This window comes from Malaclemys terrapin, chromosome 1 (assembly GCF_027887155.1).
Source record: "Malaclemys terrapin pileata isolate rMalTer1 chromosome 1, rMalTer1.hap1, whole genome shotgun sequence".
In the NCBI taxonomy this organism is placed as follows: Eukaryota; Metazoa; Chordata; order Testudines; family Emydidae; genus Malaclemys; species Malaclemys terrapin.
The window spans coordinates 201,200,592-201,225,369 of record NC_071505.1 but is presented as its reverse complement, the minus strand read 5'-3'; the positions used below and the strand labels follow the sequence as shown (position 1 = coordinate 201,225,369).

At 42.3% G+C, this 24,778-nt stretch overlaps 1 protein-coding gene across 2 annotated transcripts in view; it reads right to left on the bottom strand.

The window, feature by feature from the left end:
- Nucleotides 1-24,778, bottom strand: part of MED14 (mediator complex subunit 14) — a 67,733-nt gene that overhangs the window by 3,246 nt on the left and 39,709 nt on the right. The window contains exons 17-30 of one of the 2 annotated variants that reach the window (XM_054005780.1): nucleotides 20,771-20,931; nucleotides 20,537-20,683; nucleotides 20,343-20,434; nucleotides 19,220-19,372; nucleotides 14,666-14,935; nucleotides 11,545-11,688; nucleotides 10,783-10,894; nucleotides 9,872-10,003; nucleotides 7,693-7,875; nucleotides 6,026-6,261; nucleotides 4,437-4,616; nucleotides 4,088-4,195; nucleotides 3,464-3,589; nucleotides 2,253-2,442 (exon numbers count right to left, since the gene is read on the bottom strand). In XM_054005780.1, the coding sequence (XP_053861755.1) occupies nucleotides 2,253-2,442; nucleotides 3,464-3,589; nucleotides 4,088-4,195; nucleotides 4,437-4,616; nucleotides 6,026-6,261; nucleotides 7,693-7,875; nucleotides 9,872-10,003; nucleotides 10,783-10,894; nucleotides 11,545-11,688; nucleotides 14,666-14,935; nucleotides 19,220-19,372; nucleotides 20,343-20,434; nucleotides 20,537-20,683; nucleotides 20,771-20,931 (2,234 nt within the window). The remainder of the gene's footprint in view (nucleotides 1-2,252; nucleotides 2,443-3,463; nucleotides 3,590-4,087; nucleotides 4,196-4,436; nucleotides 4,617-6,025; nucleotides 6,262-7,692; nucleotides 7,876-9,871; nucleotides 10,004-10,782; nucleotides 10,895-11,544; nucleotides 11,689-14,665; nucleotides 14,936-19,219; nucleotides 19,373-20,342; nucleotides 20,435-20,536; nucleotides 20,684-20,770; nucleotides 20,932-24,778) is intronic. The other variant, XM_054005789.1, reaches the window with a different exon arrangement.

Genomic DNA, 24,778 nt, shown 5'->3' with positions numbered 1-24,778 from the left:
CCCCTATTCACACCTGTAAAAAAAGAGATCTGTCCCCAGCTAGCTATCCTTCTCCTTCACTGGGAACAGGTATAACCTTTTCCTACCCCTCCAAAAAGAGACAAAAGGAGAACCCTCTCCACCCAGCTATACATCTTTCCAAAGGTCTTAAACCTTTACAATGGCAGCAAATTGCACCAAGCATTTCAAAAGTTTCCAGCAGAGAGACACCTCCCCCCCCCTTTTTTTTTGTTTAAACCACATCAATACAGACACTATATCCTAGTAAAAATGGGGCTCAAGTACATAGGGATGTCCCCTACCCTACTCCACATATTTCCTTGACTGGCTAGGATCCTACTCGAAGACATGAGCTCCTTTCAGATACACTTTTTTCTTGTCCCCATTCTGTTCCTTGGGCTGTATTCCATCTCATTTCATCAAGATCTATGGTCACAGCTACAAAAACTGGTGAGCTCCACCTTCCTATCTTGATCAATTTACCAAAGAACAGATATCTCAATTTTGGACATACCAAGTAGCTTTGAAGATTGTTCCCTATGCTGTGGCATTCCTACAATATTTTACTGTGGATTTCATTTAATCATAACTTCAGGAACTGAGATGCTACAGTTAGGCTCAGAGAAATATCTATATTTTTCCCCACGAGTACTTAAGAGAGAACTTGCTCTTCTGATACATTCAATGAACTCTGTTTTTTGAAGGAGTGCTATTTACCCAGCTGAGCATTCCAATCTATTGTGTACAGAAATACTGTGGATAAAACTCCTTGTAAAAAAATATTTATCACTGTGTAAGATGTTATTCCAAAACATCAAGATTATCACCTATTAAATTTTAAACAAACAATTATGTTTGGTTAGTCAAGTGGAACCAACATATCCTGTTATATGTAACATCATGCTCAGTAATACAGTGCCCAAACCTATTTATCTTTAAATCTACAAATGGGGAGGTGGTGTAGGACTGAGATCTCTCACACGTGACCCTTGGAAAAATGAAAGTGCAAGTTCAAGTTATTTCTGAGAGTTCAATTTCCCTCTTCCTCATCCTGCTAGTTCTCAGAAAGGGTCTAACACAGGATAAGAGTCCAGCCACAGAAGGAATTAAAGTAGAGGACCCTATGAGGTCTGGGAAGCCTTGCCCAAGCCTTGTTTGTTTTCCCCCCCACTCATCTACGTTGCTAATAAGTTTAATATAACAGAAAATGCAATATTAATGTGAATGTGGCATGATTTTCATAAATAGGTACATCCCTACCAATTTACAATGGTAACATTCTAAAATTCTGTCATTCCAAATAAAACATCAAGCACAACAAAAGTATTGTGAATTAGATTAAGATATATAAATACACCTCTACCCCGATATAACGCTGTCCTTGGGAGCCAAAAAAATCTTACCGCGTTATAGGTGAAACCGCGTTATATCAAATTTGCTTTGATCCGCCAGAGTGCGCAGCCCCGCCCCCCCGGAGCACTGCTTTACCGTGTTATATCCAAACTCGTGTTATATGGGGTCGCGTTATATCGGGGTAGAGGTGTACTTAGAACAGAAGCAGAATTCAGCCTTTGAGTTCATCATTTAAACCTTATTGGGGTATGTTTTAAAAACACACTTTTTTTTTTTTAAGTGGTTAAATAAAAACGTTGCAGCAAAATTGAAACAATTCTCATTCTTACGAACAACTTACATGCAAGAGCTTCACAGCACATTTGGTAGAAAGTGAAAGTTTTCACTGCACCCATTACAACACTGGTAGAGCCTACATTCAGCAAACAATCACTCAGATCATTTTTCATTCTTCATGATACAGGGACAGTGTTTGATCAGTGCTTGAATATATCTTTATGCTATTCTACTGAAATGGTTTATTAATCTATGGTAAATCATGAAATCAGATGTTTTACCACAGCATTGCAATTGTTATTTACACTGAGTCCACTCATGAACACTATGTTGCTGTGACTGCAGTAGCATAAGCCATGGCAAAATACATGCATTCTACCTCCTAGACAAACAGTAAACTAGCTTGTGCCATTAATACAACCCTCTGGCACAAATGACTGGTATGGTCTCAATAGTAATCAATAACACATAAATTAACCCTATCAGGACCTGCAGATCACCTTAAGAAAGGCTGATCGATCCTCTCTCCACAAAGACATGCATTACAAATCACTAAAACTAAATCTCACTTATTTTTAAGTCTGAATACTTCTTGAGTTCTGTCTACTGGATATGTACAGTACCTGGTCGTGGAGAATTCAGTTCTGCAAACCTCTTTAGAATACTGCTAACCAACATGGGAGCAGCAACGGAAGAGTTCTGCTGCCTGGGAATGTCTGCCTGTTGCGTTGTGCCCGAAGCCATATCATAAATGATTGGGACAATAATGCTAACGGCTTCCTGTGGGACTGTAGTTTTCTGTGTTAACTGAAGCTGTGAGTAAAACAAAAACGATAAAGAGTGCATTAAGATGAAACCGTATATTTCAGACAAACACATAATGTTAGGATAGTTGCCTTGCTACTTGAAGCCCTAGCTTGTAGTCAGGTCATTTTTTATTTCATTTCCTTTTACGTTATCTCTATGTGGGGAACACCTTCAGTACAGTAACATACAAAAACTAGGTGTCACAAAGATTCTATACCTAAGAAAAGGTGCTGAGGTAAAACTAATTGTGGCCATAGCTTTCTACATTGTCTTCATACACAATAAATTCTTCACATTTTATATGAGCCCACTGTCCAAAACAGAACTGCTCATTGCAGCAAAACTTCTAAACATTTCTAGGCCTATATTTTATACACATCTCATATTTCATAGATAACAGCTCAATAATTAGGAATAATCTACATCCAGTTTCAAGACACTATAGTTGAGATAAACTCCTAAGGACACATTCGCACTGCCAGTACAACTGATTTTGTAACTGGTTAAAGGCACAATCATCTAAACCTAACGATTAACACAGTTCAGTTTGTGTCCACACAGTGGCTTTCCTGCCATCAGACCGCATTTGTATCACAACATTCTGGGAAAATGCAAGCAACAATCCCATAGTGTTTCAGCAAAGAACAGAAAGACCAGAGGGGACACATACAGAATGGCACCAACAGTGCATGAAGCAATTAATTTTATGATACTTTATCACAGCATCTCCAAAGAGCAAGAAGGAAGACTAGCCAAACAAGGTATGCAGGAATAGTTATGGGGTTTATAGCCACAGAAAGGAAAAAAGTGTGCTAAACGCATTATAGAAAAACAGTATGCAACCCTAGGCCTCTTGCAATAGCAACATTTTTAGCTACCATGGTTACTAGCCAAGAGTAACCATGCCATGTGCAGACAGAAACCAGGTTTATGGAACTGACCCTTCTACTAGCTGGTTAGTAACACTGCTCTTCTTTCAGACCCTGTCCACGCTGCAGCTTTTAATAAAGACAGCTATTATACTTACGAAAAACAACATTTTGGATTTCAGCACAACAGCAGGTGTTCCTGGAGGTGCAATTGGTGGGGCACTGGGAGGAATCGTTAAACAAAACTGCACATTCCATTTCAATTGGCTTGCTTGATCAGGGAACTGTTTTAAAAACATGCCACAGAAAACATGATAAAGCAAGGCATATTAAGGTAACATGTGTTTGACTATTGTAGCATGTTGGTACTGTTAAATGACACTTGAGCTAGACTCTTCAAGCTTTCAGACGATTTCACATTTAATATACATATAATTAAGAATTAACTAATCTCCTCTTGCTATGAGAATGGTTCTGTGAATCTACACTGAGATAGCAATGAAAAGATACTATACAAACACCCAGTTGTGTGATTTTCATCAAATGCTTCAAGTCTAGGGAGAGGACAAGTTTTTGTTGACCTCTTAGTAAGAAGCACAGTGAACACATCTTTATTGAATTTATATATTTAATATTAGATTCTGTATCTTCATTTACACTACAGGGTGGAATTCATTCTGCAGTCATCACAAACAGATTTTTATTATTTCAAGTGCAGACTTTGGAGTTCAGCAGACTAAATGTTGTCAATAAAATTAAAAAAAAAAAAAAAAGTAACTTACCAACTCCAGTTTCATGATGTGTACACAGTCCCTGAGGATATGCGTAGGAGCTCCTAGTAGTTTTGTAAAGGCTATTAGCGTGTTTGCTTTAAATGGTGGTCCTGCAACCTACAGTAATACAATACCAGTTAGTACTGTCCATCTAGATAAAAAATGGTCCATTTGCTATTTACATAGCATCACAACTGTGCATAGCTGTTAATTGCTACTCTTATCCCGCAGCCCTTACTCTCATCACTAGGTTCCACTGATATCAAGAGAATTACTCATGAATAAAAGCTGCAGAATAGGCCAATATTAAGGTGACATACAAAACAAGACACTGAATGTTAGTTGTTTAAGTACATACTCTTGTTTCAAAGAATTTCTCCAAAACTTGTAGTTCCTCTGGCTTCCATTGTCCTGCATTTTCAGGTGTTACTTTTAGCTGCAAAGTCTGGTTGGTTTTTGGATTAAGGGCAACCCTGCACTTCAGTGCATCCGTCTTAAACATTATTACACCTGGTTCGTTGGAGTTTATTAGCTGTAGCTGTACAAACAGAAACAATGCATCTAATTAGTACTTCATGGAACAATAAAAGAACAAACTCACTCCTCAGACCCCTCCCCACCCAATTTTGAAGGCTCTCTCTTTTAACAAGAGCACCACTTAAGTTTTGGCCATATAAAAACATCACCTTCAGGAACAACAGTGCTAGATCCCAGCCCCGACTTTGCTCCTTTTACACTGGTCTGCAAGCATAAAGGAGTAGAAACTGACCTCCTCTCCACAGCTGTTGATTACTTCAGCATGGAGGGAATCTTCAGCACTTCCTCCCCATCCCTAGGGGTGAGGGTATGGCTGGAGCATGCTGAGTTCTGGTCATTTCCAGCTGGGTGTGACTCCTTGGAATGTACAGCCAGCTGGAAAAGTTCAGAGCAGCCCCAAGCCTGCTCCATGCACCACTTAAGAGTATAACCACCCCCAAAATCAGGGGTCCATAATCTGACACCATGGCTCCCCACCCCACACTGCTGCACCTAGTGGGGACTGGGTATCAGAGGATCTGGGCCCCACTCATCATCTTTTATTTATTCATTTTTTAAAAGAACAGCTATCATGTTATATGGCTGCACAATTTTTCCCTTTAAGGGGGAGGAGGGAGAGGGCAAGGGAAGGGAGGAGAAATCACATAATATTTTGCATACAGCTAGGAAAGGTAATTTATCAAGAACTCAGATACTACTGTGATGGGGACACGTAAGTGCCTACACAGAGGAACCAGATATTTACTGTAGTCAGATAAGTAGGAGACTCCACACCTAGAAGAGTGGGTTTCCCTGAAGTTAAGGACTTCAGAATATGGTCAGCCTAAATTTGGAGGGGATTAAATTGTGTTAAACTGTAGTAATAGACTGATACACTATTGTTTCACTTTGCCAACAGCATGAATAGCATAAGCAAGAAAGTTAAAATGTAAGTTTGAGATCCTCTATATTTATATAGAGATTTACTAGCATTAATTAAGTTAGGCAAGTATTATGCCCATCGTACTGATGAAAAGAACTGAGGCAGGGAGATTCAGTACTTTTTCTTAAGTTCATGCTTGAGTCAGTGAGAGAGCCAGGAATAGAACACAAAGGAATTCTGACTCTTCAACCCCTACTCTAAATCACTGGACTTTATTCTAGATCTATTTTACACAGTTCTTCAAAATAGATGTTGAAGGTGTATGGTGTTCCAACTAGAAAGTTGGAAACATTTATTAGTGGCAATATTCTGGATATCTGTTCTTAATTTCTCTTTTTCTGAGATGCTGAAAGCAATTACAATTCAGACAGAATAGTTTGTGATTTATTATGAAGCAGACCTACAATGCAAGCATATAACAAACTACTATTTAGAAATTACACTTGAAAGTCAATAGCTAGGGAGTTACAAATTAATCATTTAAGTACCGTTTCTTGCTGGATGATCCTCTGAAGGTGTCGCCTCATAATAACTGATCCAAGAAATCGCTCTAGAGGGGAGCAAAGATAGCTGCCGGCAAGGCCTGGTACAAGCCCAGGAGTAGGAGAGGGCAGCAGTAGAATATTCAAGGCACTGTGAGTGAGGATCGTGGGGATAGATGCAGCCCAGGAGCGCTGAGGTAGTTTACGAGGTGGAGGCATATTAGTTGGCATTGTTTGGGAACCTGATGGAAATAGAAAAATTCTCACTTATTGAAAGTGTACAGTTTGACTGCACGTTATGTTTTCAAATTTTTGGAAGACACTGTACAAAAAAGTAACAAAGATGACAGTCCTCGCCCCAGAGCGCGCGCACGGTGTCAGACAGGATGGAACTAATGGACAAAACCCAGAAGTAAATGGGGATGGGCTTGGAGGAAGACTAATAGCATTACCATGAAAGCAGAAGTTTCATCCTGCCAACTTCATATATTTAATGACTAGTCTTTGCTTTATCTTATAGAATCATAGAATATTAAGGTTGGAAGAGGTCATCTAGTTCAATCCCCTTCTCAAAGCAGGACCAACACCAGCTAAATCATCCCAGCCAGGGCTTTGTCAAGCCGGGCCTTAAAAACCTCTAAGGATGGAGATTCCATCACCGCCCTACGTACCCATTCCAGTGCTTCACCACTCTCCTAGTGAAACAGTGTTTCCTAACTTCCAACCTAAACTTCCCCCACTGCAACTTGAGACCATTGCTTCTTGTTCTGTCATCTGCCACCACTGAGAACAGCCGAGTCCATCCTCTTTGGAACCCCCCTTCAGGTAGTTGAAGGCTGCTAACAACTCCACCCTCATTCTTCTCTTCTGCAGACTAAATGACCCCAGTTCTCTCAGCCTCTCCTCGTAAATTATGTGCCCCAGCCCCCTAATCATTTTTGTTGCCCTCCACTGGACTCTCTCCAATTTGTCCACATCCCTTCTGTAGTGAGGGGACCAAGCTGGACACAATACTCCAATCTTCCCAAGTAGCTCCTCCTCAAGGGGATTTACAGCACTAGTTGCCATATAACATAGGCCCAGCTATAGCCACAAAGTCAAGTAGTTACGACCATTACACTCAACCCATGCAGAGAATCTCAGTAATGTTAGCAACTAGTATATTGGCCCTTTTTTCTCTCCCAAGCATCAGAAGTTAGGGCCAGCAAATGGCAACTTTGTACTCAATCAGTTGGCAGAAGTGATCAAGAAGTTTAGTTAAATCAGTCTTGCCAAGACCATTTTACAGTGCTGAAGTGTGACATTTTACTATTGTACTCATATGTACTTTCAGATCTTCTTCACACTGCTGCTATTCATCTGGACTTCTCCTCACCTCGGAGGTATCAAAGGCTTAAACACAAATATTCAATTTCAACAGCTCAGTAAATAAACAAAAAACCTTCAGAACCAGATAAAAATAGATCCAGTGTTAACCATGATTTGACTTGCTTTCCATTTTTTATTAATTATTTAAGACTCACAATGGGCCAGAATAAATGCATATATGTAGCAGAGTATTATTTTACTACAAAAGGGTAGCAGATAAAAATAAGAAATGCTACAAAAGAGATGGAACTAGAAACATTAACTTTAAGTGCTTCACAATTATAATACTGTTAAATATAACTAACTTGTTCCAGCTCGTGGGGAATGAGAGGCATCTGGGACTGGAGAATGGAGAGATGGATTGGCTGGTGACATTCCAGGCATGCGTGCAGCCGGTGAGGGACCAGACACTTGAGGAGATCCCGGCCAATTCCCTGCACGCTGACTGGGCGACATCATTGTGTAGGGTGAACTAGGGTCTATGGTACCTGTGAAATTCTCAAGGTTATTTTTTTAATTAACGCTTTTCTTAAGTCGCAGAAAATATGGATCACACACAGTGAGTTCAAACAAAGTATTCAAAAACTCAGTGTAAAATACCAATATGACACACAGCATCCACTTCCTTTTATCTCATACTCCATCTGTAGCTGTATGTAAAATGTAAGCATTTTAAAGAATTAAATTTAAAATAGAAGTTTACACATTTATTACTTTGCCTTTAAATTCTATTAGTTATGGACTAGATTCTGCAAAGGGATCCTTCCATACAGAGTCCCACTGACTACAGCAGGTCTCTATCTCTCACTAGCTGTATGAAAGCTGGACATAGTGAAAGACAAAGGGTGTAGTTTACTCAGGAAAATGCCTCAGTAACTTCACTTCACTGCAGTAAAGTTCCATAATAAAATCCATTCATGTATGCTCCTAAGAACAAATCAGACTGTAGTGTCTACAACAGACTGTTTCTCAATTACTTGACTGATATGCTGAAAAATAAAATCCACTCTTAATTTTTGGTGATTTAAGTAGTCGTGGTGCTAGAGAGAGCAGAATCTAATGTACTGTAATTATAGAGGGAGTAATTTGAATAGAGTTTTCCAAGTAATTCAATAACTGAAGTGGGGGGGGGGAGGATCAGTTGCACTTTTTTGTGCACTGTAAAACAGGAAGACTTAGTCAACAATTTTCAAGTTTTAAGTTACTGAATCTCTTTAGCCTGTTCTCAATTACTTCCCTTTTTTGATTCAAGCTGCATGTGAAGGTAATTAACAGAAGTTGTTTTACATTTAAAGATACAGGGTAAAGTAATTAAATTCAGCTGAAACCATGGCCTCTTAGTGATACTGCATGATAGTCTAGGTCAATTTTTCCCACATTAGTAGGGGGCAGTGAGTGATTGGTTCAGTAACTGCTCACTTAACATCTTCCTGGTTAACGTTGTTTTGTTACTGATCTATTAGAGAACATATTCATTTAAAGTCGCACAAAGTTTGCTTATAACATTGTTTGGCCTTGGGGGCCTGGAACCAGGGTGGGCCAGCAGCCTCCCCATCAGCTCCCCTCCACCCCTGCAGCACCTCCCGCCTGCCAGCAGCCCCACGGATCAGCAACTCCCCCCTTCCTCCCCGCGCCTCCCGCCTGCAGCAATCAGCTGATTCCCAGCATTCAAGAGGCTCTGGGGGAGAGGGAGGAGGAGTGAGGACTCCATGCACAGCCTTCCCCCCGACCCTCCAAAACGCCCCAAAACAGCCAATTGTTGCGGGTGGGAGGAGTTTCGCGGCATTCAGGAGGCTGGGGGGGAGAGGAGAGGACGTAACATGCTGAGGGAGAGGGGTTGGAGCATCCCCCGGCACTTTGGAAAGAACAGCAAGAGGAGCAACTGGACGATCCAGCCTCTTTCACGCTCTGACTACACCACCTCAACCAAGCTTCACAATCATCATTGCTGAGTACAGTATTAAAATGTTTAAAATTGTTCAAAACTTATGCTGTATATGCATATAATGTCTTTTGTCTGGCGAAAAAAAAATTCCCTGGAACCTAAAACCTCCCTCCCCCTTTACATTAATTCTTATTGGGAAACTGAATTCACTTAACATTGTTTCGCTTAAAGTCGCATTTTTCAAGACCATCACTACAACGTTAAGCGAGGAGTTACTGTACTTAACTTTCAATAGTCTAGCAACACCTCAAAGTTGTTGAAAGCATCTGTATGGCTATAATTACCCAGAAAATCCACATCCGTACAAACTTCTATTTCAAGACAATTGCTGAACACTCATTCCAAACAATATAAATCTCCAGACCTGAAGAAGAGCTTTGTGTGTAGCTCAAAAGCTGGTCTCTTCCACCAACAGAAGTTGGTCCAATAAAAGATATTACCTCACCTACCTTGTCCCTAAGTCTGCACAGACAGGGCTTAATTTTAAGAAACAGTTTACTCTTCATGTCAATATAGAGATTACTAGTACAAGAGCTCACCATGTGGGCTGGTAAAATTAGCTGTTTGTCCCATTGTTATTCCAAGGGAGGAAGGTGAAGGAGTTGGACCAAATGATGCTGGTGATGGAGCTCTCAAAGCACCACTAGGGGAGCTTGCAGCATGCAGATTTCCTAATAAAGACATCCAGACACAAACAGCAGTTCATTACATTTCCTACTTTTCTTTCAAAAGCTTGAGTAAACCAATAGCAAAGAAAATCAGAAAAAAGTGGTCTCTCTTTTTTAGAGACATGTCATACTAGACTTGTTGGAGTTACCTTTACCCCCAGAAGCTGCATCTTGGACATGAACCAGCAACCATCAACTCTTACTGAGCAGACAGGATACTAATTTATACAGTAACCAATCCTTCTTCAAAAGGCAAATGTGAACTAGAAATGCTATGGTACATTCTACATGTACAATACATGATATTCTTAGGTAATAGGTATAATGTTTTTCCTTGTTACAGCAGGCGCATCAACATAACTACAGTTGAGATTGCATAACTATTTCCAATTTAAGCTCTGTTCTCAGGTGCTCATAACTTTTTGAAGTTTACACTTAGTTTTGGTCTCCATCCAAGTGTAAATGTCTGGGAGTAGAAAGCGGAAATAGCCTTTTCAGAAAAGGACCTCTAAGTGAAGATGTTTGATTTGACCAATTTAGGAGCCTGCAAAAATAATTACATGTTATGCAAGCACAGTAAATGCCAATTACGGAACCATGGCTGACGTTCATGCAGAGCTCACATGCAGCATAGCTAAGACCAACCACTCTGCGCATGCCTCTAAGTAACAGAAGGTCACTTTATGAGAGAAGTATGCCGTAAATCATACTATTCTTTAGAATATAAAAAAGCGTACATTCCATAACATCTATTGCCAACACAGAATTGAGAGCCATCTTACCTGGTGACTGTGTATGCATCATGGAAGGAGATGGGGTCACTGTGTTGTGATAGGATGTGGGTGGTGAAGTAAGAGGGTAAGCTCCTGATGCTCCTGCCTGTTTTGCAAATGGCTGAAAGTGTCAACACAGTAAAATGGAAGTCTTCAGTGATTTCACGCTGAATCTACTAAGTACTTATGTTAATAGATTCAGCAAAAAACTGATGGTAGTTTGATATCAGATCTGTCTAAGCAACTTAACACCATAGCATCCAAGTCTTCACACCTCCTTATTCAGGGCTTGCTGCTTTGTTCCACAGTTTTTGAAGAAGTCTTCACGCCCTTCCTTCAAACCACATAAACACTACCTTTACACATCTAACCCTCTTCTTCACTTCCACCCTCCAAAGACCAAAAATCCAATACAGGCCCTCAGGTTACCAAAAAAAAAATCTTGTATTTTAGGACCACATTGTCTCCCCTCGATTACATGCTCCTTTTCTGTTTTAAATAAGACATGTTGAACGGTTCTCCTGAATGGCAGTCAACATGGTATGTGCTATCTATGATGCTATCTCAACGTAAACATACATTTTAAAACATGAATAAATCTTCCAACGGCTATTCCAAAGCAGTATAGTTTATACTCACCTCTCATCTGCTATTGCCACCCCTCTCGAGGAAAACACAACACATACATTTGTCTAAAAAGGTAGATAGAATTGCAGAGAACAATAGAGATACAGTGTAACTTGTGGTTTTATTATTTTGCCTACATTTTACCTGTTGCTGTGATTGTTGGGGTTGAAGTTGTGATATCAATGAATCCATCATGTCCCCCCCAATAGGAGAAGGCGGATTATCATCCTCATTTACAGATCGTCTTCGTGCATCCTGATTGCTGTCAACAAACATGTTCAGGAATGTCTGTGGATATATTTGATTATTATAATTTATTACATGCCTCTAATAGCAATTATATACTTATAATTGATCTAAGTATCAATAGCAGTAGTGTATGTGTGCTATTTATAACTTATTCTGTTATCCCTAGATTAAAATATAAATTCCATTACTTGAAGTACAATTCACAAGATCAGGAAGTCAAAGACCAATTTGGTTACTAAGAAACTGTTGCTGTTTGCCACTCTGGCAAGTTCACCTGCAAAATTCAATAGCCTTTCATACCAATCTCCTATTAAAAAGGTAGTAAATGTTTTAAGCAACTCTAGTTTTCTAGATCAGTACAAGTTTCTTCACATAAAAGTTTTGGCAAAACAACCCCCTTCCTGTTAAGTTCTACTGGCTTGTGCCAAACTATTATCAAAAGATGGAAATTTAAGTCTCTGGCTCTCAAATAGAAAAAGCTGACTCAATGTTGGTTAAATCAAACTCAGGAAGATCTATAACATTTGTGAAGCCATATAGCTCTCAAAAGGTTTAAAACTTGAAGGTAACCATTAACCAAGAAATAAAATAAGGACATAATAATTTGAAGTAAATGTATAGGAATCATCACATACTAGTCACTGAAAAATAATTTTATAAAGATTCTGTATTTAGATAGGACTGTCAGTTGAGATGTAGTTGTACTTATAAGTTTGCAAGTGTAAAAATCATCTTTACAACAATTCCCTTTTTCACCTCCTCAAATAGAAATGAACCCTTTACTTAGAAGGTATCCTCAAGAAGAAAGTCAAGTAAACTGGAAAGGCATCTGCTTTCCCAGTGTCCCCTGACCAACAGCCAATTTCCTAGAAGGCTTTGAAATTTTTGTTTTTTAGTCAATGGGCACAGGAAAGACAACGAATTTGACTAGTAAGGATATCAAATATTTAGCTGAAGAGAGGTTTCTAGTGCAATTAAAGGACATTTATGCACAGCACTAATTCCCAGAATCTATGGCTTATAAAAAACAGGTACACCTCTACCCCGATATAACACGACCCGATAGAACACGAATTTGGATATAACGCAGTAAAGCAGTGCTCCGGGGGAGCGGGGCTGCGCACTCCGGTGGATTAAAGCAAGTTTGATATAACGCGGTTTCACCTATAATGCGGTAAGATATTTTGGCTCCTGAGGACAGCGGTATATCGAGATAGAGGTGTATAAAAAAAAGGGTAAGAGCACAGCTAGTCACTGGAAGTTTCTTTAAAAAAAACAAAAACAAACAAACAAAAAACAGCAACAAAAAAACCCCACCACACTTCTGGAAGATACAACTTACTTGGAGGAATTATGATCAAATCAGCCAGTGTCATTTCAAGAGATTCTTCTCTTCTTTAAAGAAAGACTCTATAATACCATTGAGTGCCACAGAACCTTACTTAATTTGATCAAAAATAAATCCAAACTTGTTAGCCTACAGAAATCTTAAACTCTGCCCTACGGTGTCACTAAGCAATAATCATACGATTAAGGTATTTTAGTGTTATTGGTCCTGGATTATACTAAACTGATTTTTACAGTCCAATTTTTTTCTCCCCCCAACCCCTTTTCAACCCCACACTTATGTCACTACATGGCACTCACACAACCTTAACTCTATGCAAACTATTCAATACTTTACCATGTTTGGGTTTATTTTAAAATCCCTGTGGTGTATTTTACTATTTACTGACATGTACTTTCAACCATAACTCCATCTTAACATAGCTTGTCTAAGAATTTCCCTTTCCCCTCCCCCCAAAAAATTACATGGTCAATATAAAAATAAACCCAAAGAGAATGGTACCATGAGAGCTTTCTAATGATATGAAGCATCAGCCTTAACATTAAAAACGTTAAATTGCCATATTCACTTGTCTGCTCTCGCTGCTTTATGCTATTCTGGAGCAGAGCATACTGACCAGTTAAACTACATTTTGAGCTGCTTTGTATTGCCAGAGCAATAGAAAGTACTGGGAATTTATACTCCTGATTCCCCCTTGCATCTCCTAGTATACCCTACACACATCCCCAATTCCTCATTCCCTCCTGCACACCCGTTTTCCCCCCTCTCTCTCCTGCACCTCCTACAGTCCCCTATACACAAGCACACCAGTCTTCCCCCTCCTTTCTGTCCCCTTCCCCACTATAGACCCCTATTTCCTCTCCAACTGTCTATGTAGATCTGGAGCAAGGGTAAATGCTGAAGAAAAATATTTAGCACTAGTTTTAATTCTTTGCCATTAATTTTCATAACTGAAAGTTTCTGACAGAGGCTGGTGCATAAAAAAAATCTTTCAGAAAATTCAGAAATTGCCCTCTTTAAAAATGGCTGCCATTCCCATTTCTAGGTAGGACTGAAGCATAGGTGCCCTCTTTCAAAAGGGCCACTGCCTCCTATTGTTTCCGGTGAGAGCCAAGTCAGCCATCATCTTTAAGAGCAGCCCCTGGCTTCAGTCCTACTGAGAACAATGGGAGACTACAGCCTTTTCAAAGAGGACAGTTCTACATAGGCTTTTCTGAAATAGAAAATTATCCATCAGCCCCTGCTGAAGAAGTGTTCAATTATGAAGAATGGGGAAAAATTACCATTAATCCTAAAAAAGTCTTTAAATGTAGCTTTGGCACAAGATTTCAGTGCGGTTTAACTATGAAAGGAGCCTGAAGTGTCTGCATTATTTCATTACTAAAATCATTCAGAAGAAAAAAAAAAAAAAAAAAAAACACGTCTCACATTGAAAGCTAAGTTCCTTGTTGGCCACATTTTGAGTTAAAATACATTTATACTAATTAAACAGTTTACTTGTAAACCAGAAAATTCTGTCCTCAAAAAGAGTAAGTGCTGTAATTTTGAGGAGATGCAGTGTATTCTTCATACATAAAACTGGCTTTAAATGAAAAGCTCATCTCAACCTGCACAATGGAACCATGAGTGATGATTCCATAAGATGCCAGAAAACACAAGATCAATTACCTTTAGTCCTGGTGCAGGGTAAAAACCTTCAACTATTTTACTATTGTCAAAAAGACTATATGCTCCATCACGTATTGCCACCACCCCACGGCTCCGGCAGTAGATGTCAATGCAGTACATATTCCTAAAAGCCAGCCTGATGTGCGTGGGTGACTGTGGCAGGATTGAGAAACACTGATAAGCAATGTTGATGCGTTGAGTCAGACCCAGCATTGGCACAGTTGGAAGTTTGTTGATGGCAACTAATGGAGCCTGAGTATCAAACAATACCTGCAAGAGAACAGATGTTGAGACATCAATTAGCTTCCACAATCAATCACAAACAGAGTCTATCTTTAAGGGAACCAGGCCTAGTCTACACTACAAAGTTAGGTCAAGGTAAGCCACCTGGCATTGACCAAGCTGTGCATGTGTCTAACTTAAATTTGTCTCCCACTGACATAACTGCCCTGTTACAGCGACACAGTAATACCACCTCCCCAAGTCACAGTCAATGTACTGAGATCAACACAGTGAGAATGTAGATACTGTGTTATTTATGTTGACCTTAACAGACCTCCAGCAGCTGTCCCACAATTCCTGACACTGACCACTCTGGTCACTGTTGTGAACTCCACTGCCCAGGGGGCACAGAGGCCCCTCCCTTAAAGCCCTGAGAATTTTTGAAATGCCGTTGCCTGATTGTCCATCTTGGCAGCTCTCCAGTTCTGTGCAACTGCCTAGATCACCATGCCAGCTACACATTCCAGCCACGCCCCAGCTTGGAGTCGACAGGAGATATTGCATTTCCTAGGCTTGTGGGGGAGAAGAGACTGTGCAGGCACAGCTACAGACAAGCAGAAAAAACATGGACATCTACAAGCAGATTGTATGGGGGATGCAGGAAAAGGGGGAAACAAGGACCAGCACCAGGGCCGCATGAAAATGAAGGAACTGCGTCAGGCATATCAGAAGGCCAGGAAGGCCAACAGTCGATCCAGTGCTGAGCCACAGACCTGATGCTTTTACAAAGCCATACTTGGCAGATATTCCATCACCACCCCACACTCCACCATGGATACCTCTGAAGAGCCCGAGACACAGACCCCTGCTGTGAACAGGAAGGACGAAGAAGCAGCAGGTCATGAAACTGGGGGGTGGGGGGGTCAGTTATGCCATGAGCCAAGACCTGTTTGAGACTTCACCACACTCCAGTCAGTCCCAGCAATCAAGCATGGGTGAACTCAATGAAGGGAAAGGATACTTGGGTAAGTCTGTAAATATATCTCCCATTATGGTCTTGGCAATCCCAACTCAGCAGGACACAGCTGTCAACTTTTCATTAATTTACTCACAGTAGAAGAGGTAGCAGCACAACTATAGAAGGTAGTGCTATCTGCTTTTCACTCCCCTGTGGAGTTAGGCAAAGGGGCCATGCAGAGCAGTTTGTTTATGTATACAGGGATGTTCCTTGAATCTCCCGAGTGATCCTGATGAAAAAACTTTCATGGAGGTACTCCTGCAATCCTCTCCCAAAGGTTTCTAGGGATGGCAGCTTTATTTCTTTCTCCACTGTAGGGCATTCTCTAACCCCATTCTGCAATAACTTCAGCAAGCACCGTTGCAGTACACAGGCTAGCCCATACAGGCCCCAGTGACTTCAGACACCAGCAGCAGCTGTGCTTGTTTCCCCTCAGGAATCAGATATCAGCCAAAATCACTGCCGCCTGTGGAAAATGGTGCCTTTGCCCTATATTCAATTTCATGCAACCAAGCAATTCCCTCCTTATTCTGAATCTTAACTTTCACTTTCCGTTGTGACTATCCTGACAATGGTACCGCTGCGTGTTTTAACTACAGCTGCTGCCATTCTGGCCTTGAGGGGGGGTTCACCCTTTAGACTCGTGGAACACCTAAGCCAGATAAGGAGGAGAAAGAGGATGACTTTGGATGACATGTTCAGTGAGATCCTGCAAGCCAGTGTTACATCAGACCATGAACAAACAGCCTGTAAAAGGAAAGAGTGGACAGGCAAAAGACCCAGGACTCCCAGCAGGAAAAGAAGAGGGAGATGCACCAGGACATAGTGGGGCTTCTCCAGTAGCAAACACAGATGCTGCAGATTCTTGTGGACCTACAGGTTCAACAATCACAGGCTCACTTCCTTTTGCAGTACATAAAGAACTCCATTACAGCACCTCCCTATACCCCCCTCAACATTCTCATGTGGCATCAGGGACTGCATCCCTACCTCTAATCACTCCATCCCAAGTGACATTAAGGACAACCACAAGTTAAGTAATCTATGAGATCCACAGTTGCCATATGCATAGATAAAATGGACATGCATGTTCTTTCCCTTTGTTAAGTTTTATTCCATTATTAAGTTCTTAATGTATTTACTTTTAAATTGCACAGAATATTTTTGCACTAGTTTTCTTACTGAATAAAACTATTTGGAAAATAATTCAACTTTATTATTAGTTCCCAACGTATGTTGCAGAGTGCCTAGCAGTTATGAAATCACCCACTTATTTGTTATTGTACAGTGTGACAAGTCATAGGATCAGTGACAGTGTAATAATCATAACTGTACTAGCACTGCAAAATTAATAGGTGCATTGACAGTGTTATATTCATAGATGTGCACCACACATCACACAATTCCTAACAAGCCCCAAAACAGCAGGCCAGGTAGACCACAGTAGACCACAATACATTACTGTGGCTCACTGTTAAAGTTCACTTTAAAACCCTCTCTGAGCAGTATAGCTCTGCCTTAGCTCTAACAGCCCTTGTGTCTGGCTGTTCAAACTCAGCAGACAGCCACTCCACCTCTACCCGCAATCCCGGCAGAAACATTCCCCTTTTGCTTCATAGTTATTACACAGGACACAGCAGGCAGCTATAACCAATAGGATGCTTTTCTCACTGAGATCCAACGTTGTGAAGAAACACCACCAGCATCCGTCCCTTCAATCTACCAAAAGTGCATTCAACTATCATTCTGCATCAGCTGAGCCAGAGCGGAATCTTTCCTTGTGCTGTCCAGGGGGAACGTACGGCTTCATGAGCCAGGGGAGCAAGGGGTAAACTGGGCCTCCCAGGATCACTATTGGCATTTTATCATCAACAGTAAACCACCCATTGAGAAAGAAAATGCCTGCTTGCAGCTTTCGGAACGGCCCTGTGTTCTTAAAAATGGAAGCGTCATGCACCTTCCCTGACCAGCCAACATTGATGTTGGTGAAGTGTCTCCAGTGACGCATCAGTGCTTGCATAACCATAAAAAAAATAGCCCCTTCTGTTGACGTACTCTGTGGCAAGGTGGTCCGATGCCAAAATAGGGATGTGTGTGAGGTCTATTGCTCCACCATAGTTCAGGAACTCCATTGCTGCAAATCCATTCATTATGTTCTGCAGATTGCAGAGAGTCACCGTCCTGCACAGCAGGAGACTATTAATAGTCCTGCACACTTGCATGACAACAGCCCCCACAGCAGGTTTTCCAACTTCAAAATGATTTCCCACTGACCAGTAGCAATCTGGCATTGCACATTACCACAATGCCATCACCACTCCCTTCTCCACTGTCCATGCCGCTCTCATTTTGGTGTCTCTGCACTGGAGGGGTGGATGAGCTCAGAACACAGAGCCAGGAATGTGGCCTTGCACATCTGAAAGTTCTGCAGCCGCTGCTCGTCATCCCAAACCTGTATTACAGTGTGATCCCACCAGTCAACACTCATTTCTCGGGCCCAAAAGCAGCACTCCAGCATTTGCAGCTGCACCATGAACAGCACCACCAACGCTGAGTTGGTTCTCACTATATCCCACAGCAATCTGTCAAAGAAATTGTCACATTCCCCACTGATTCAGTTCTTCTTGTGACTCCACAACAACCAGACTGAGTGTCCTGGGCTTGCAACACTTATGGCAATAGTGCAGAGATGTACAAGCTCCGTGCTTCTGTCAGAGAAGGCAGACAGCGAGGAGCACTGCATGGATTCATAGGATTTTTTTTTTAAATATGTGAAAATTATGGGCTATAAATGACATTATGGGATAGAAACAGATGCACACTGGGAAGTTGACCTCTTGCTCTCAATCACCCTGCATAACTCGTTTCTGCTCCACCAGGCATTGCCAAAACTACCCAAAAGAGTGTGTGCTGGATGGTGGCAGGTTGCACACTGGGATACCTACCCATGGGGCTCCACACTGTGCATCGACACAAGCACTCTTAGTGAGTACGCACAGCATGGATGCAAGGAGCCAAGAATGCACATGCACAAGCGATAGGCTAACTGTGATGGCTTCATGCCGGTGTAACTTGCATTGACCCAAGTTTACAGTGTAGACACGGCCTCAGAATTAAAATCAAGTCATGGAGGATAATGAGCCCCAACCATTACCTGCTCTTCCTCAATCAAAAAGAATCATCAGTAATTTATTAAGGGCCAGATTCTGATACCCTTGAAGGAAAAAAAAAATCTCAACCATCAGAATCTGGGCCTTAATTATCTTACACTTCTCTAAATTCTATCTTTTCATGAAGAGAAATAAAATAGTTACCTGTAATAACTGGACCACATTTGGTGTTTTATTGAACATCTCCTGGAGCTGGTGTAGGATGGTATTGTGACAGTTACTGCAACCTGAATTTGGGCCAACAGTTCCCAATGAAATGTGGAATTTTTGATGTATGGAATTCCACTGAATACTGATCTATAACACCAAGCAAGAACACAAGAAGTCTTAGAAACTGAATAAAACAACCAGATCAGATTGCAAGTTGTGAACCAGAAACTGAAAATTAAACATACATAAATATGAAAGTAACTGAAGCTAAAATGCCATGTAGAAAGCTATGCTAACTTTCTACAGAAGTGGGGGGGAGGGAAGGGGGTCTGCTTTTGTTGTTGTTGTTGTTGTTGTTAAGAAATTTATCTAGGAAATCCCCATGAGGATAGCCTAATTTCTTTCTATAGTTTCCTTTCCCCACCTCTTTTGCTATCTCCTTAATGTGTTACTCAGAAACCAGAAGCCTCATTTCACCAAAAAGGGATGAGATAAGGGAACTGGACTTGAGTCCTTGATTACTTCAATATCTACAAAACAGATGTATTGGTGAGGCTGGATGCATCTCAACTACAACACACTGAGATGCTATGATGGGTCAGGCCAATGTGTAGTGCCAATGTCATGCAAAATCCAGTGCGCTATTCATGCCATTTATGGAAAGTAACTAACCATTACAAAACATGTTCTACATGTACAAAAAATGCTCCTAAAAAACCCAGGTTAAAGAGAGCCATGATAGTTCCATGTGGCATTGAAACAATCCACAGTAAAATGGGGAAATGTTTCATGAGACTCCTTTTTAGATTAAAAGTGGAAAAAATGTTAAATTTCAGCAGTTTTGTCAGAGCTTTTTTTTTTTTAAGACCGCATTCCATCCATAACTATCCTCCTGGCATTTAACAACATACCAATTATGCAAATATCTCTAAGCATCCAGCAAGTTAATGATGGTCTAACATCTATTATTTATAGCTTCCTTGCTTTTGTTAATATGAATTTTTTACTGTTATTTTAATAAGGTGGAGGGCTTTTTGCTTAAATTCCAAAAGCTCTGAACTTGCATAGTTTCTGTTTTCAAGTGTAGCTTTAGAAGTGTATTAAGAGAGTTACTTACTGAGCTTCCCTTGGTAGTTCCATAACAAAGGATAAGCTTACGGTAGTTGTAGACACGAACCTCTGAGAAAACATTTAGGTGGTTGGGTATTTCTTTTGAAGAGGAAAAAATAAAAAGTTAGAGTGAGCAAGCTTACGTATTTACATAAGACGCACCAAAAGTGTAAAAGAAAGGACAGGAGAATATTTTTGTACCTGGCAAAGATCGTGCAAACTCCAGCACACATTCATATAGTCGAGCAATACTATTCCAATCATTGAGGAACATCTCAACAACTTTTCGACCTCCAACTGGTTCAGACAATTGGTTTTCGTAAGTCAGGTAGACATGACGTGTTGGTCCTGCAATGTCAATAATCATTAACATTTGACAGAGAACATGGTAAAGAGAAAGGAGTTAAATCTGCAAAATATTTCTGCAAAACTAACCTTGCTCCCTGGAAGATGTGCTGTTAAGTGGACAGTTCGCAAATATCAGCTCAGCCACCCATGTGCGGTTATTTCTACCTTGCAATCGGAAAGTGCAATCAAGGAGAGACCGGTCCAGAGCCTTCTGGGTTTCCTCACTTGTACCTTTACATGGAGGAATTCTGTCCATGAAGAAAAGAGTGCACATTACAGTTCCACAAGTGCATAATACATGTTAAAATATGTTCCAGAAAGACATTTAAATAACTTTCTTTACTTGAAAGAAAAGATGTTCTGCAAAACAATGAATAGAAGAGAGCTGGGACTGGAGAAATGAAGCCTCGAGCACCGGCTCTGCACTCCCATTGGCTAGAAACCGCAGCCAATAGTAGCTGCGGGGGCAGTGCCTGTGGGCGAGAGCAGCGCGCAGAGCCTCCTGGACCCCCCACTCTCCCCCTGTTTAGGAGCTGGACCTGCTGGCTGCTTCCGGAGTGCAGTGTGGAGCCAGGACAGGCAGGGAGCCTGCCTTAGCCCTGCTGCGCCGCTGACTGGGAGCTGCCCAAGGTAAGCCTGTGCCCCAACCCCTTGCCCCAGCCCTGAGCCCCCCCCACACACCCTGAACCCCTCATTTCTGGTCCCACCCCATAGCCCACACCCCAACTGCAGCCCAGTGAAAGTGAGTGAGGGTGGGGGAGAGCGAGCCACCGAGGGAGGGGGAATGTAGTGGGGGGGGCAGAACCTCAAGGAAGGGGCAAGATAGGGGGCGGGGCCTGATAAGGGACAGGGCTAGGGTGTTCAGTTTTGTGCAGTTAGAAAGTTGGCAACCCTAGGTGCGTGCGAGGTCACAATGCATGGAGGATGCCATTTTGTTCTCCAAAATGGCATCCTCTGCACAGCATGACCTCACATGCACAATACTACTAGGTCACACTGTGCAGAGGAAATAATTTTAGAGTAAAATGGCGTTCTCCACGTGGCATTATCCCACACACATGGTGTATGCAAGGTCACCCTGTGAAGGGGACACCATTTTGCTCTTCAAAATGATGTCCTCCATGCTCTTTGAGCTCCCAAGCTAAAAAGACTTCATTAAAATGCCATCATGCTGGCAAAAAGTTTGGGAACCCCTCTCCTAGAGTGACTCTAAGTTGATGTAACTTGCATCTTCTTTCCAACACCCTCAACTTGTTACAAGTTCACAGTCCCTCTACAGGCCTTCTTTCAGACTTGCTTAGACTTCATGCATCACTTTGAAATATGGAATATGGAGTATAAGGGTTTGTATGCACAGTTGTGTACTGCTTTAACTATAGCTGTTTCTAAATCAATATTTAAAGCAGCACAACTTTAGGGTAGACAGTTATATCAGTATAAAGGTGCTTTATCAGTATAGTTTATTTTCATTACAGAAATATGAAAGGTCACATAATATTATACAAGAGGGTTTTTTTTTAGGATAGATATAAATCCTCTTGCTTAAGGGTATAAGCTAGCCAATAAATGAAGGGGCTTAGGAAGAAACTTCCTCTACTAGCAGTTTCTCTCTTCAGGATTCCTTGCACCTTCCTCCAAAACAGCTGATATTGGCCACTGTGGGAGACAGAACACTGAAACACATCCACCACGGCAATTCCTACGTTCATGGCTTAAGCCATGACTACATCAGAGAACTCTCCTCACGAGCGATCATTACAGAGGTCACCTGGAGCTGCCTGAACTAGCTGTCTCTAGATATTAGGATCTGGGGCTACTGATTAGTATTCTCACTGAAAAGCCCTCAGGTTAGGAATGAGTTTCCCTCCACTGGTCCATTAGAGCCCAAGTCTATTGATCTTCAGGGCGCAATGCCAGGGACTCTTGTTAAAGCATTCAAGCTTTTGCTTGAGGACAAGTGATTTGAGATGTGGGGAAATAAAAATTGCTGGCTTCTACAGAACATCCCCTTTCTTTCACTTATTGAAAAAGGTAAAATTATGTTAATTTTGGTGTCCCAAGATACAAGAAAGGGCACATTGTTCAAATCTACAAAAATAAATGAAGAAGGAAGTACAGTTCAAGAGAACCATATACTGCTATATTAAAGCCTTCACCTGGCAGAAGGAAGCTGGTAAGAAAAAACAGTTACCTTTTCCGTAACTAGTGTTCTTCAAGATGTGTTGCTCATGTCTATTCCACAATAGGTGTACATGCTCACTACGTGCACTGGTGCCAGAAGTTTTTCACCTAGCAGTACCCGTAGGGGAGTGCCCCTAGTCACCCCTGGAGTGGCGCCTCAGTTCCTTCTTGCCAGACAACTCCGACAGAGGGGAGGGAGGACGGGATGTGGAATAGATATGAGCAACACATCTCGAAGAACGCCAGTTACGGAAAAGGTAACTGTCTTTTCTTCAAGTGATTGCTCATGTGTATTCCACAATAGGTGATTCCAAGCTATATTTGTTGGAGGTTGGTAGGAGTTCACAAACTCTCGGGACAGACCACAGCCCTGCCAAACCCGGAGTCTTCCCTGGTCTAGGAGACGATCGCATAATGTGAGGTGAACGTGTGAATTGAAGACCATGTGGCAGCCCTGCAAATGTCCTGAATGGGACATGGGCTAAAAAGGCACCCAATGAGGCTTTCGTCCTAGTTGAGTGTGCCCTCACAATTGATGGGGGAGGGATTCCCGCCAGGTCATAACAGGTACAGATGCACAAGGCGGTCCATTTGGAGAGCCGCTGAGTGGAGATCAGCAGACCCCTCATGCATTCGGCCGAGGTAATGAACAGCTGCGAAGACTTCCTGAATGGCTTAGTCCGCTTCAGGGTAAAAGGCCAGAGCCCATCTCACATCCAGCGTGTGGAGGTGGCACTCCTCACTGGACGCATGGGGTTTGGGGCAGAGGACCGTCAGGAATATATCCTGACCCATATGGTAGGTGGAGACCACCTTTGGGAGGAACGAAGGATGTGGGCGGAGCTGGACCATATCCTTATGGAACAGTGTGTACGGGGGCTTGGAGGTCAGGGCCCTGAGTTCAGAGACCCGTCTAGCAGACACGATCGCCACCAGGAAGGCCATCTTCCACGAGAGGGGCAACCAGGAGCACGTAGCTAACGGCTCAAAGCGGGGACCCGTCAACTGGGCCAGCACCAAGCTCAGGTCCCACCCCGGGACTGGGGGCCTAATGTACAGGAAGAGATGATCCAATCCCTTAAGGAATCAGGCAGTCAAAGCATGGGAGAATACTGTGTGCCCCTGCCCCGGCGGGTGGAAGGCCGAAATGGTGACACCTGGAGGAGATAGTCTAAAATGAGATCTAAGGTGAAGGAGATAATCTAAAATTAGATGGATCAGGGCAGCCATGGGGGAAACGCCCCGCTCAGCCGCCGATCGGGAAAACCGAGACCGCTTTGCCAACTGGAGGGTGTTGAGGACCCACCAGTCCGAGGTCATCCGTGACCACTCCGGGAGAAAAGCACACAACCGGTTGGAGAAGAGTAGCTTTACTGCGTGTGGATCCCTGATGTGAACTGGTAGGTCACCCCCGGGCATTCCGTCAAAAATGCCGTTTCCCTGCCGGTTTGCCCTTGGAGGACCCTGGTTGGGGAGCAGACTGGGACTGCCTCTGCGGGCGTTTCTTATAGTCCCGCGACTTTTTATAAGTGGGCTCGTATTTAGAGTGGGTGGCCTGGGTGGGATCCTGCTGCATCTTAAACTTAGTTATAGCTGGAGCCAGGACATAGAGGCCAAGTGTCTTAAGCGTAGTGCGGGAATCTTTCAGGCCGTGCAGCTTCACGTCCATCTGTTCCGCAAACGGAGCCTTGCCATCGAACGGGAGGTCCTGCAAAGAGTTCTGCGCCTCACTAGACAGTCCAGACAGCAGAAGCCACAACATCCTCCTCCTGGACACCGCGGAGGCCATGGACCATGCAGCCGTATCTGCCACATCTGATGCTGCCTGCAGGGTTTCCCTGGCAGCCGCTGTGCCCTCCTCCACCAGAGCTTTGAACTCCTTCCTGTCACGCTCCTGGAGGGAGTTCTCAAATT